The sequence below is a fragment of the Dendrobium catenatum genome, unplaced genomic scaffold (assembly GCF_001605985.2).
Source record: "Dendrobium catenatum unplaced genomic scaffold, ASM160598v2 fragScaff_scaffold_1035, whole genome shotgun sequence".
NCBI lineage: Eukaryota > Viridiplantae > Streptophyta > Magnoliopsida > Asparagales > Orchidaceae > Dendrobium > Dendrobium catenatum.
The window spans coordinates 942,864-957,516 of record NW_021319497.1 but is presented as its reverse complement, the minus strand read 5'-3'; the positions used below and the strand labels follow the sequence as shown (position 1 = coordinate 957,516).

Here is a 14,653-nt window from a genome sequence, read left to right as displayed (position 1 = left end):
ATAATTAAACTAAATTAATTATGAATGATTATAATTATTATGAATTAATTATAATTAATGTAATTAATATATTATATTTGAATATAATTAATAATAATTAATTAATGTTATGATAATTAATTATAATTAAGTTAACTATAACTAATGTAACTTTTGATTAATTTTTTTATTTATTAAACTTCCCTTCCTCCCATCGTTCACGGTTTAGGGGATTTACGGGATGTGGCCGAAGAAGACCGTGCAAGGGAGAAAGTTACCTACACAGCAAGTGAGCTCCCTCGTCGTTTCCGATCAAAATGTTGACACTTCCGGTCCGACAGGCAAGGAAAGTCGTCGGAGGCACGAAGTCGGTCGGCACAAAGGAGTCGGAGAAGGTAGAGTACTCTCTCTCTCTCTCTCTCTCTCTCTCTCTCTCTCTCTCGGTCAGAGAAGGTCGGACGTCGGGTTTTGATCGGAGAAGGAGGAGGTGTCGGTCTACTGGAGTGGAGTCGGATTTGGAAGATTAGATCGACGGGAGCTGGCCGGCTTAACGATCTGGGGTTTCGGATGGGAGAGGCGGAGAAGGAAGGAGAAGTAGCGATCGTGTGGGGCTTCCGAATGGAGCAGGCAGAGAGCGAGTGTGGAGTCGAGCGTGGAGAGGTATCGGGAGAGGCTTGCGATGCTTTAGCTCTATTCGCTCGGTATTTAAAGACCTGAATGGGAGTGGGATCGAGGGATCGACGTAGGATTTTTGCAAAAATCCCGGAACGGCGCCGGTTGTACAGTGGTATCGCCGGATTTTGGCAGAATTTGCGGGATCTAGCAGAGGTAATTTGCAGGTATTCTGATCTCTCTTTTTTTTTTTTTTGTTCCATTGGTTAATACTTAGGGGCTGTTTGGTAGCACCGGATTTGAGGCGAATTTGAGCGAAATCCAGCCAAACGGCCTAAAATGCAAAACCAAATCTCACGGCAAGTGAAATCCGGGATAGACGGAAAATTCCAGAGCGAAATCCGGGATTTCGGAAATCCTATATTTTGCAGGATTTACCAAATCCGCCTAGAGTAAGAATCCCTTGAATAAAGTCTGTTTTATAGCCAAACAGTCACACAGGATTTAACTGAATTTATCATAAATGTTACCAAACAGTTTTCAGGATTTAACCCCTCAGGATTTCGTAAATCCAGGATTTGGAGGATTTACGAAATCCCACTTAAATGAAATCCTACATTCTACCAAACAGCCCCTTAGAGATCAACAACAACCAAATATTATATCAGATGTTTGAGATTCAGTAAATCCACATCTAAGTACTTCAAATAACATAACCTCACTTTAGTTGCTTGTCCACAAATGAAGAGGCTTAAAATTAAAGTTTTAACACCCCTGCAATATCAACCTAAAATACCATTAATACTTCAACCTAGACATCCAAAAAAATAAGAAAATTCAAAATTATTACATGGCTACTAAGCTTAACATTAAGCATAATTCATTAGCATTCAAATTTCTTTCTTTTTGGGATACTTAACTACCAATGGAATAAATCCGATAGAATTACTGGCGAAAAATATACTGAAAATTTTAGGCAAAAATTTCACCTATAATTTTTCAACTAAACCCTTTTTTTCTGCAGTGGAAACTTTATATGGACTTATATTATCTATCATAATGCTCTAGCAATGATGATCATCATTGACCCATTGACAATAGTCTTTAATTTCCCATAAGAAAGTCAATGAATTATGGTAAAGCCAAGGCATTCATCTAAAATTTGATATTATTATCATCCTATAACCAATTACTTGATTGTTATGAGTAACAAGCACATTTTGAATATTCTAAGAAAGAAAGTTGAATGTATAGAAGGTAAATGGATTGAGATGTTATTCTCCATACCCTAAGCTGTATGGACAATGCCCTCCTTAGTTATTGAGAACACTCATTTTTCCTCATATGAATTTGAGGCTCTCTTCATTATCAGATTTAACTTACATGATGAAAGATTTGTCATTACATAAAACTATTAAAAAGGAGAACTCGAAGACTAGAGGCACTCCAATAATGGAATAAGAAATTGTTTCGATCTCACAAGAGTTCCATCATGAAGAAGTCAACAAGTGAGTCATAATATATTATTGTTGCATCCTAGAGTATTCACGGCGGTAGAGAAATATATAGTTTAACGTCTAAGCATTGTACAAAGATCCAGCACACAAGTATATTAGATAGAGGGTGTAGCATTCATAAGAGATACCAGAGTTTTTACGTGGAAACCCTTAAAAAGGTGGAAAAACCACAAGGCCTAGCCCAGTTTGAATGAATCCACTAGTATTTGTAGTCGATTACAAATGAGGCCCTTCTGAGGGAGAAGGCCTTGGCTTGATGTTACAAATGTACGTCATCTAGAGCACATTATATGGTGGGAGTTACAATAATCAACATAGACATGCTTGTTTGGTTGGAAGTGCCATAGTCAGCATGAGACAGGGGTCCGAAAGATCGTAGTTGGCAGTAGACCGTGGTCAAAAAGACCATTGCATGGTGATGGAGGTCGGAAAGACCATAATTGGCAGGAGACAGGGGTATGAAAGACCGTAGTAGGCAGGAGACTGGGGTCAAAAAGATCGTTGTCTGGTGAAGGAGGTCGAAAGGACCATAGTCAGCAGGAGAAATGGGTCCAAAAGACTGTAGTAGAAGGGCAGTATTCAGGGAGAACTCTTGGCATCAAGTGGTGGCTCGACAGAAGTCTGAGTCTATGGTTGTGGTCCGATAAAATTTTAGGCCTCAGATGGTGGTTCGGCGAAGTCTAGGACTCAGGTGGTGGTCCGGTATAACTCCGGGCGTCAGGTGGTGTCCTGGTGGAGCTCGGGGCTTTAAGTGGTGGTCTGGAGGAAGTCCAGGCCTCAAGTGGTGGCCTGGAGGAGCAATGGGCCTCAAGTGGTTGTCCGACGGAAGTCCGGGCCTCAAGTGGTGGTCCGACAGAATTCCGAGCATCAGGTGGTGGTCCGGCAGAAGTTCGGGACTCAGGCAGTGGTCTGCAAGAACTCCGGGCATCAGGTGGTGCCCTGGTGGAGCTCAAGGGCTCAAGTGATGGTCCGACAGAAGTCCGGGCTTCAGGTGGTGGCCTGGTGGAGCACAGGGCATCAAGTGATGCTCCGGCAGAAGTTTGGGCCTCAAGTGGTGGTCCGGCGGAGCAACGACATCAGGTGGTGATCCGGTGAAGGTGAGGGCTACAAGTGGTCATCCGGAGGAGCAACGACGTCAGGCGGTGGTCCAGCCTCAAGTGGTGGTCCGACGGAGGAATGACATCAGTCGGAGGTTTGGAGAAGCAACGACGTCAGGCGGTGGTCCAGCAGAAGTCTGGCGATGGTCGAGGAGGAGTGAGGAGGCAATTGTTATCTTTCTTCGACCCCCCATTCAAAGAGGGAAGAGGGGTTTATTTATAGATTTCTAGAGTGGCATGACCTGTAAATAGGTGATAGATCAAGGGAAAATAAGGAGCGGTTGGATGGACAGTAGATATTGAATCCCTTTATTGTGGACCATTTGATGAACATTTGGGTATGCCTTAGTGATGTTGGAACTCAGTTTTCTTGGGCTTGTGGATTAGTCTCGTCAAGCCGCTCGATTCGACTATAAGCACGTCATGTTTGGAAACTGTTTGGTAATCCAAATTGTGGTTCGAACCCTCCAATAGCGCTTCAGACCCTAGATTTGGATCCATTTGGACCTGGATTGTGTCAATTTTGGTGTTGTTGGGTTTGTATTTCCGAGACACTCAGTTCGACTATAAGTTTATTGAAATCGGAGTTCGGATGGTTCCAATTTTAATTTCAGAAGTTTCCAACTTGATTTTGCTTCAAGATTCGTGCACGATCAAGATAATTTTTTGATGACGTATCAATTATAATGCAAAGTCAAAGAGAGAAACTTTCATTTTGGAGATATCATATTTTGGAAAGTTAACACTAACAATTTATTCTTGGCAAGCTTAGATCCATTAAGTTTTAATCTCGATGAACTCATCATGAGAGAAATTCATTACAATTCAAAGAACTCTAAGTTAATAAATCTCTGCATACTTGGGGGAATTATTAATGAGTTTGATTTGTAAGTCCATTCTTAATTTTTTATTTGAATTCAATCAAATTTGAAGATATGGTAATGAAGTTGTTGATGAATTTTATCAAAATAAGAGGAACCAAATTTCTGAATACTTACTTAACTTGGTAAGAAAAAGGTTAACTAAATTTTTTAGGCGACTTATGAAGTTATTCCTCAAGGAAAGTAAAAAAGTATAAGACTATTCTATGTAAGCGAGCTACATCCCACATGTGGCTAGATAATCTATACTTGACAAAATAGCTCTCACTTAAACCTAGCATGCTTTTCATTAAAAAAAAAAGCAAATTTGATAATCTTAATAATAGTATCATATTCAATTATTACTTCGAGTTACAAAAAATTTGAATCACTTATGTCAAACAATTTATAATGTATGCACATTTTTTTTTTTTTTAATTTTGAGACTAGGATTTACTCTCCGCTCTTCTATCAAATCTTTGAATTATATATAATTATTTTCTTTTTGATGGTATCTACAAGTTTCAACATAATGTTTAGTCACTATAAGTTGATTAATGAATTTAATTTCTCAACACTCCATTGAACCATCATGCTAGATTTTAAAACTATTGAAGGACTGGATTTTGAAGGTTTGGAAGTTGCCACCTCCCCCTTGTGGTAAGATTATGAGAAAGAAGTTCATTCTAATGGTGAGACTTAAACATAGTTACTCCTATGAAGACAAAATCTCTTTTGAAAGATGAGGTCTATCTAATAAGGCAAAGACTTATTTTAAATTGATTTACTAAGTATAAAAGATCTAGTCTTGGGATGACTTCTTGGGATCGATATTCTATCTTGTACACAATGAAAAATTTTCTAGGTTATTATTAGAAAAGAAATTGACGGTATATAGTTATATTCACAAAAAACATCACACAACAAAGCTAAGGAAACTTATATTTTATTTCACAAAATAACAATTACAAGTCACCTATAGGGTTTAGCTTGCAAAACTTATATTAAATAATTTTAAAAAAAGGAGAAGCCAAAAAATACATTATTACTCCCCAACTCATCCTCCTCCTCCTCATCATCTTAAGAATGCTTTTCAATATGAATCCATTCTCGTGTTAAGGCATCTTCTCTTAACAAAGTCATTAATGTTGGTTTTTTTTTTTGTGTACTTATCTAGGACTGAGTCAAAATAATTTTGAAACTTTATGAATTTGTTGATCAAGTTCACCTCGTCTAGACCTTGGGCCAACTTGATCTCAAACTCAACACTCAACTTTATACTTATTAATCAAAACTTTAGTCTCTAACAATCAGTCATTGTAGTTCTTGAACTAATAAGCAAGATTCTTGTTGCATAACTAAGCCTATATAAGGGATGATTCAAAGTTATAATACGTGTTACTCTGGTGCTCCAAATTAATTCATATCATTTTTATTTAAACAATACTGAAGATTTCTTAAATCTTTGATTTCACACTTGTATATGATTTATATAGTCTTCTATGAATTGTGTATTTGATTGGTATTAATTACTAAGGAAGCTCCCTAAGTTATTGCATTCTTCAAAGTAATTGAAGCTTCACTAGAGGTATACTGTGGTTGGACAAATGGCTAATTCTCCTTGTTATCTCTACTAAAATTTGATCGTTGCTTAGAAGCACACTTCTCCATTGAATGCCAACTTCTAAAATAATGATGTCCTTGATTTTTGAAATCAATGTGTTGGCCCTCATGCTCACATCAATTTCAATAAGGATAATAGTACTTTTCCCTTATGTTAGCCCTTCTGTCAACTTGGAACTCAAACCATGAATAACTTTCTTTATACCTACTTCTATAGAATAAGTCATCAATCAAATAGAGGTTAACGGTGCCACTATAACAAAAGTAGGTGTTATCACAGCTTAAGGAGTAACCCTCTTAGTGTATTCCTCTGCCATGACTCTAAGTATAATTTTTTTCCTCGTCATCTGGTTCTTACCCTTAAAGCCAAGATTTCATTCCCTGTCAACATCATCAAGCATCTTCTACTATGCCTACGTTGATGCTATCATGCACATTGTTGACTTCATGAAGAAATATTTATTCTTTCACCCTTTTACTTTTCTCTCTAATCGTCCATGCTGCTGTACGTGGAGGAGAAGAGAATCATACCCTTTGTATCACGCTTCACATTGAACATATTCCTAAAGAGACTTAATGTTTGTTTAATCATTTTATCGTCAAGAAAGAAGATGAAGGAAATGATGCATGCCAAGGAAATTAGGAGTCTCATACGGAATTCCTCACTGAAACATAATTCTTGTAGAAAGAGCTTTACATTCTTCTTCTTAAAGGAAGAAGTTAACATCCATTTTGATTTGGGAAAACATTCCGGGTTGTTTATCATTAAGAACTATCACTGTAGTAGGAGCTTTGGAGGAGAATAATGAAGCAAGAAGAAGAAGATTGAGCTCAAAGAAGCTTAGGTGATGCGGAACATCTTTGGGCAAGGGAGTATCTTGTCGTTTATGTTATGCTTTTTTTTTTTAATAATTTTTTTTATTTAAATTTTAAATAACTTATTTTTAAATATTAAAAAATATTTGTAATTTAATTTCAAATTTGAAATGCATGCTTAATTTTAAATTAAAAAATTCCAAACAAACATTCCATGAAGTTTCATCTCTTTACATATGGTTTATGTTATGCTTTTAGCCATATTATTGCTTTACTAGTTCGCTTTCCACTACTTCATTTCCTATTTTAGTTATCTACTGGTAGGTTAGGCTTTTACTAGCAATACTACTTATAGTCTCCTAGATATTAGAAAATAGATATATACTTCTATTACGTGAAGGAGCACATATAGGGAATAAATATAGCTCAGCTATCTGCTATCTTGTGTTGTTTTAGTTTCTATTCCATTCATTTGCTGGCTGGACGTCTCCTCTCTGATTACCTATATCAGTTTTGATATCAGAGCCTGGTGCATCAAGGAATGGCGGAAGGAAGTCAACAGGAGGCTGGCGAAAAAATTTCGTGGTCTTGATGCGTTATGGGAAGCCATCAACAGCCTTAATCGACAAATGGATGAGGTCACCTCTGACTTATTTCGGCTCTCAGTGGATATGCATAGGGAATTTCAAGCCCTCAGGATGGAGGCGGGAGTAAATCATGTTAATCGTTTACAACCACAGGGAGCTGGCCGGCGTGACCAAAAACCAGACCAGGAGCGTAGTTGTGCTCCTATCGTATCGAAGTCACAGATTCGGAGGAGGAAGGCATGGGACAGTTCAATGCCAATCTGCCTTCCGACTCAGAAGGTGAAACTGTACAAGTGCAGTTCAATCATAGATGCGGGGGTGCAACATTTGGCCGCCCTCAAGGAGAATTTCGGGTAAAGTTTGATATTCCATTTTTTTATGGTAGATTGCATATCGAGGATTACCTCGATTGGGAGAGGTCTGTAGAGACATTTTTTAAATACATGGAAATTGAGCTGGAGAAACAAGTGAAGTATGTAGCTTGTAGATTGAAAGGTGGAGCAAGCGCTTGGTGGTTGCAACTATTGCAATCTCGCCGGAGGGAAGGATGCGATCTCATTCGCAGTTGGTGGCAGATGAAGCAACTTCTCCACTCGCATTTCCTTTCCACAGACTATGAACAAACATTGTACGTCAAGTATCAACATTGCAATCAGGAAAATTGGACTATGAGTGAATACACTGAGGAATTCTATCGCCTCAATGCACGGAATGATCTTAACAAGAATATCAACCAGATTGTTTTTAGATATATCAGGGGACTTAAAGATGCCATCCAAGATAAATTGGAACTGAATGTGGTATGGTCTTTGTTGCAAGCAGTTAACTTCATGTTAAAGGCTGAAATCTAGTTGACAAGGGGATACAAGAAACACTCATCCAGAAAGCCATATGTTGATTACAATGTTGAAGGGGCCAAACCTACTGTTTCGGCTGGCAGAATTCCTGCAAGTGTTCCAAACACCAGCAACTCTTCACAGCCTACAACATCCATGGGTTCTCTAATGGACCTGAAGCTGCAATCCATATTGAAAGCTTCCATGTGAGAGAAGCCATATGCTATGTCACGACCCGACCCGATCCGGGACGGACCCAGCTCGCACCGGGCCGCGACAAAAACTTTTTATCCAGGATCTGGCTTTGGAATTTGGTTCTGAAATCACCTGGAGCAAAACTGGGCACATTCTGGAGCAAAATTTCCACTGATCGTCCCAGGACGATCCAGATCGTCCTGGACGATCCTGGAGCAGATTTTTGATATTACATGCTAGGCCCTCCATAATAGAGTGTTCTCGAAGTTTTGAAGTGGGACACAAATCTAATGACTGTCCTAATCGGCCACAGTTGTAGCTCACCATAGTTGAGGGCAAAGAGGCACAAGGCAAAGCAAAAGAACATGATCAAGAAGTGGAGGAAGTTACACCGGATGTTGGCTATCCACTGATTTGTGTAATGGAAAAGATGTTATTAGCACCTCAGCAACAAACAATGTCCCAAAGAAATACCATTTTTAAAACTAGATGTACTATCAACAGTAAGATGTGTGATCTACTAGTGGATAGTGGGTGCACCAAAATGTCATTGCCCGATCCGTTGTGCAAGCATTACACTAAAGACCACTAAGTGTCCCAACCCTTACAAAATCAGTTGGGCAAAGAAAGGAATGGAAATCATGGTGTCTGAACTGTGCCGGATAACATTCTCTATCGAAAAATAGTATGTTTGTGAGGTGCTTTGCGACGTCCTTGATATGAATGTTTGCCACATAATTTTGGGGTAACCGTGGCAATTTAACGTAGGAGCTATTTAAGATGGAAGATCAACTCTTTTGATTGGAAAGGAAGACGCCTCAAATTGCTACTAGATCCCACTGAGAACGTGGGGCTAGCTAATAGCAAAGCTGTTGTGATGCATTTGGTGTCCGGATCAGATCTTATTCAGTCTAGTCATGAGACTTCGGTGCTATTGGCATTGGTCGTTAAGGAGTAGAGTCCTTCCAAATCTCACAGCAACGTCCCACCAGAAGTGCAACAGCTACTACACCAATTAATTTGAAGAAATTAGTCTACGTACTCTACCTGCATCATTACCACCTCTAAGAACTCTTCAACATCATATTAATTTTGTATCAGGAGCAACCCTCCTGAATCTTCCTCACTATCGATTGAGTCCCAAAGACCATGCTACACTTCAGAACTCGTGGATGACTTGTTAAAGAAACAATTGACATTGTCTAGCCTGAGTTCGTGTGCAATCCCCACACTCCTAGTGCCCAAGAAGGAGGGGTCATGGCGAATGTGTATGAATAGCAAGGCAATCAATAAGATTACAATTAACTTCAAATTTCCTGTTCCGAGAATTGATGAGTTACTGGAGAAATTATTCGGAGCAGCCATCTTCTCTAAGCTTGATTTGCGAATCGGCTACCACTAGATTCTTCTTCGAATCGACAACAAATGGAAAACTGCTTTCAAGACTCATCAAGGGCTATACGAGTGGAGGGTTATGCCCTTTGGGTTGTGTAATTCTCCATCTACTTTTATGAGGCTTATGAATGAAATTTTGAAGCTATGCTTGAACAAATTATGTGTTGTATATTTCAACGACATCTTGGTTTTCAGACCCTCACTGACGGAGCACCATCAACACTTACAGCGAATTTTTGAAATTTTGCAAGCCAATTAATTATTTTTGAACTTGCCCAAATGTGAATTCGCCAGATACTGTTTATTTTTTGGGTTTCATTATATCTGCAGATGGTGTGCGGGTAGACCATCAAAAGGTTAAATCCATTTCAGAATGGCCGACGCCTCAATCATTTTTTGATGTGCGAAGTTTCCATGTATTGGCAAATTTCTATCGATGCTTTATATAAGGTTTCAATATACTAGTTTCCCCACTCACTGATTTTTGAATTCCAAATAATTCTCTTGGTTAGATGCTCAACAATCGAGCGTTGAAGCTGTTAAGGCTGCCCTCTCTTCTGCTTCGGTTCTTGCGCTTCCAGATTTCGAAAAGCCTTTATTATTGAAAAGATGCTTTGGCCACAGGTATTGGCGCCAACTTGATGAAGGAAAACAAGCCAATTGAATATTTTAGTGAAAAACTTTATCCTGCTCGCCAAAAATGGAGTGTCATGAACAAGAGATTTACTTCATTGTGCATGCTCTCAAAGAATGGGAACACTATCTTCTGCATCAAGATTTTATATTGCACAACGACCACACGGCTTTATAGTATATTAACAATCAGAAAATGCTGAATCGCATGCATGCTTGATGGATTTTATTTTTACAAAGTTTCACTTTTGTCCTCAAAAACAATTCTGGTTCGGAAAATAGAGTTGTCGATGCTTTGAGCAGAAAATGAACTCTATTGTCTCAGTTGAATACCGAATTGACAGGGCTCCAATGCCTTCAGGAGTTATATGAAACTGACAACGATTTCAACCAAATTTTGGATGGGTGCTTGAAGCAGACAATTATGGGGCAATACTTCATAAGACATGGTTATTTATTCAAACAGCATGCTATGTGCATACCGGATTCGTCCTGGCGACACCAAATTATTCAAGAAATCCATTTTGGAGGCCTTGTAGCTCACGTCGGACGTGGGAAGACCATCGAGCAATTGCAATCTCGTTTCTTTTTGCCACATTTGCGTCGCGACATCACCCAATTTTTCGAGTGCTGTCAGTATGCTAAGTCTATAAAGGTGGTAAACATAACACCAGATTGTACATGTCATTATCGGTTTCAAACACAATATGGGAATATCTTAGTCTTGATTTTTTTCTTTAGACTTCCTAGAACAAAGCGAGGTAATGACTCTATTATGGTTGTAGTAGACAGATTCTTGAAGATGGCACATTTCATTGCTTGCAAAAAATCTTTGATGCTCTTAATATTTCCCGCTTGTTCTTTAATGTAATAGTCTGCCTACATGGCATTCCGCGCAGTTTGACTTCGGACAAGGATGTTAAATTTATTAGTCATTTTTGACATGAACTCTGGAAAAGACTTAAAACTTATGTCAATCTAAGTTCAGCTAATCACCCTCAATTGGATGGACAAATCGAGGTGGTAAACTGTACTCTGGGAAATATGCTAAGGTGCTTAGTACGTACAAGAGCAACCTAAACGATGGGTTGAGTTGTTGAACCAAGCTGAGTTCGCATATAATAACATGTCGAATCGTTCAACCTGTACTTCTCCATTTCATATTATTTATACTAAGGTGCCTAATCATACGGTCGAAGTCGCTATTTTACCAAAATGTAGCAATCGAAATGCAGCACAATTGGTTGACCAATTTTCTCAGATGCTCCATGACATCCGCATCAAACTTCTCAATTCTAATGAGAATTATAAAATGGCAGCTGACTCCCATTGGTGGGAGAAAATTTTTAAACCCGGTGGGCTAGTCATGGTACGCCTTCACCGTGAAAGGTTACCTTCTGGTGTATATTCTAAATTGGGTCGTCGCAAAGTTGACATTTTCCCATCTTGAAAAAATCAACGACAACGCCTACATTATAGATCTACCATATAAATTTAGCACAGCTTCTACTTTCAACGTAGCAGATCTTCACCCATATTATCCAACAGATGAAGCACGAACAAACATTTCTACTGAGATAGCAGAATCTTCTTCGGCGGGGGAGTCCTGATGCGGAACATCTTTGGCCAAGGGAGTATCTTACCATTTCTATTATGCTTTTAGCCATATTATTGCTTCACTAGTTGTCTTTCCACTACTTCATTTCCTGTTTTAATTATCTACTAGTAGGTTTGGCTTTTACTAGCAATACTAATAGTCTCCTAGATATTATAAAACTGATATATACTTGTATTACGTGAAGGAGCACATATAGAGAAGAAATATACCTCAGTTATCTGCTATTTGTGTTGTTTTAGTTTCAATTCCAATCGTTTGCTGGCTGGACGTCTCCTCTCCGATTACCTACATCATTAGGGAGAAGCATTAAAAAAAAAAGACAAACTAAAGGTCCAAGATTACCAAGAAAGTGTATGTTGATATAGAATGGAGAGGAGCACTATTTATAAGAAAGAGCGTGGAAGATCTGAAACATTGAACTCCCAAGTGATATCATTTCACTTAAAATGTCATCACAATCATTGATGTGACTACCAAATACTAAGCTAATTTTATAATTTCCTATTCATTCAGAAACCCAACTGACACATCACCAGCTTTAACTTAATCAAACGTTGATGTCATGATAAAAATTTTTACTTCATATGGTCAGATGAATTCACACTGAATTGAATAACGAATATGATTTCAGGATAAAAGTGCTACTTCCAACTTCATAACAAAGGTCTTCAAGGTAGAGAACTGATTTCAAATAATGACAAGATAAAGAAATAGCTTCACAAAAAAAAGAAGATTTATTACAGAAAAATAGAAATAATTAAGATCTAAACTCAATATTGTAAGCTCATCCAATTTCTTAAGAAATGAGCTTTCATTTCATTTAAAGTATATTACATTAAGCAAATAAAAGTAGAACCCTTATATCCATAACTTTTTCCTACAATTCTATTTTTTATGAGATATATCAAAGCAAAAAAGAAAAAAAAAATAGAAAATCATTTCCTGAAAAAATAAATTGTTGGAGCTGTAGGTTTTAACTCTTCATACAATAACATTGAAAGCTCTTTTATGAGATCGTGCATGCAACTTGCTGGTTGAGTGAAGCTTTTCCTCTCACACAGCTCATTTTTGAATCCCCTAATTGTCCCAAAAAAACAAAAAATATAGAAAGCTAATCCTAGTATGCAACAAAAAGCACACTTCAAGAGTGACTCGCTAAGGAAATTGTTACTCTAAATTATTAATTTGATGTATGATAAACTTAAAAAATCCTCGAGAACTTTCTCATTGGGATGAGTTTTCCCCCAACTTGCCATCTTTTTTATGAAGACTATTGGGTAAATCAATCAAGGAAGTTATAATCCTTCCTTTTTTTATGAATTTAGGTTTTGTTTGGGATGACTTTCCTACTTCGTCTTAAGGATATTTTTTAATATAAAAATTAAAATTTTTGTACTAAAAAGCTGATTTAAGAACTAGTAAGAAAACCGTCCCAAACAAAACCTTAACTTGATTTCTTATAGAGAAAATCCCTTAAAGAGAATCCCCAACACACTCTCTCTCTTCTTTTATGCTCTTTGTAAACTCAATACATATTTCTATAATATCTTTAATATGTAATTTTGTTTTTAATCCTACCCTTTCGGTGATCTCTATTTTCCTTATGACAAATGCAGACGAACGTGGACCAACAAATTCGAATTTTTTTATGGTGAAATAATTAACTGAAATCTCAGTTGGGAATTATTTTGAAGCCACTCAAGTTTGTAATACTTAAATATAAATCTTTGGTTGACATACAATCATGAAATGGAGGGTCAGCTGCTTTAATAATTTCGATTTACTGTAGACCTGTCATGCGCTGGTAAAAAAAATTTCAGAGTAGACTGATTGATGCCACACTTAGAAAGCTCAGCTATATGATTTGATGTGTTTGAAAAATAAGTTTGTTGGTGTCTAAATAAATTCAATGTATTTTAAGGAAATTGTATTTGATTCATTGTAAATTTATCTTTGAATTGTTGTAAAGTAAATCAATTTTTATTATTTTTTGTCCTAATCTTTTGTCTAGAGAAAAACAATAAGATTGCAATTCGGGGCTTATCGACATTACCAGATGTAGTCAATTTGAATTGCGCTTGTGAGGTCTTGCTTCGCCAGCGGTGTTGCATTTTGAAGGTTGGAATTTTGTGGTTTTTGAAAAAACTTTTGATTTACTTTTTCCCTGACCAACAACAACAACAATAACAATATCAAGTCTTTGTCCCACTATAAGGGATCGACTACATGAATGATTTTTCTCTATTGTGTCATGTTAAAAGTCAAATTCTTATTTAAATCTAATAAAAATGAATCATTTCTAATATTTTCTAACCCAGTCTTTTTAGGTGTACATCTACTTTTTTTAACATAAGTCATATTCTAATACCTCTACTTTCCTAACCGGGTCATCAGAAGGCCGCCGTTTTATGTGACCAAACCATCTAGAGCGACTCTCTTTAATCTTATATTCCATTGGCTCTACTCCAACCTTTTCACATATTTATATATGCTCATTTCGTATCCTATCTCTAATGGTAAAGCCACTCATCCACCTGAGCATCATCATCTCTGCAACACTTAACTTAGTATTATGTTTCTCTTTAATTTAATGGCCAACACTTTTCTCCTAACCAAAAAAAAAAAAAACTTAAAAGCCCTATAAAATTAAGTAAATGCATGCAACATGCAAAATATGATCAATTTGAGAAGGGATATGTAGCCCAATCTTTACAGAAAACACCTGTTTTTTTAAAGATTGAGAGTTCATTTCAGCAAAACTGGCATGCACACCAGTTTTGTAGAGATAAGAAAATTATTCCAACTTTAATAGCAGATAAGCATTCTCTCTTCTCTATTACTATTTTCTCCAACTTAGACCTCCACTTGTAATATTTTAGTTGCTT

General features: G+C 37.4%; 1 protein-coding gene across 14 annotated transcripts; it reads left to right on the top strand.

Moving 5' to 3' along the window:
- The first annotated feature begins 204 nt into the window (after positions 1 to 204).
- Positions 205 to 13,007, top strand: LOC110110178. Of its 14 annotated transcripts, none has more exons than XR_003701881.1 (3): positions 205 to 807; positions 9,848 to 9,933; positions 10,030 to 13,002. XR_003701881.1 is itself a non-coding variant. In XM_028698036.1 (2 exons), the coding sequence occupies exon 2, from the start codon at positions 7,331 to 7,333 to the stop codon at positions 7,940 to 7,942; it is 612 nt and encodes a 203-aa protein (XP_028553869.1). In that variant the 5' UTR covers positions 205 to 807; positions 7,028 to 7,330; the 3' UTR covers positions 7,943 to 8,220. The 14 variants fall into 14 exon arrangements, 6 of the variants coding, with proteins under 6 accessions (XP_028553869.1, XP_020697201.1, XP_028553868.1 ...); XR_003701878.1 differs by having other exon boundaries at positions 205 to 818; XR_003701883.1 differs by lacking the exon at positions 9,848 to 9,933 and having other exon boundaries at positions 10,142 to 13,007.
- Positions 13,008 to 14,653: the final 1,646 nt, after the last annotated feature.

Excerpts from the sequence above, each read along its gene's own strand:
- LOC110110178 (XM_028698036.1), top strand. The coding sequence starts at position 7,331 with ATGGGACAGTTCAATGCCAATCTGCCTTCCGACTCAGAAGGTGAAACT.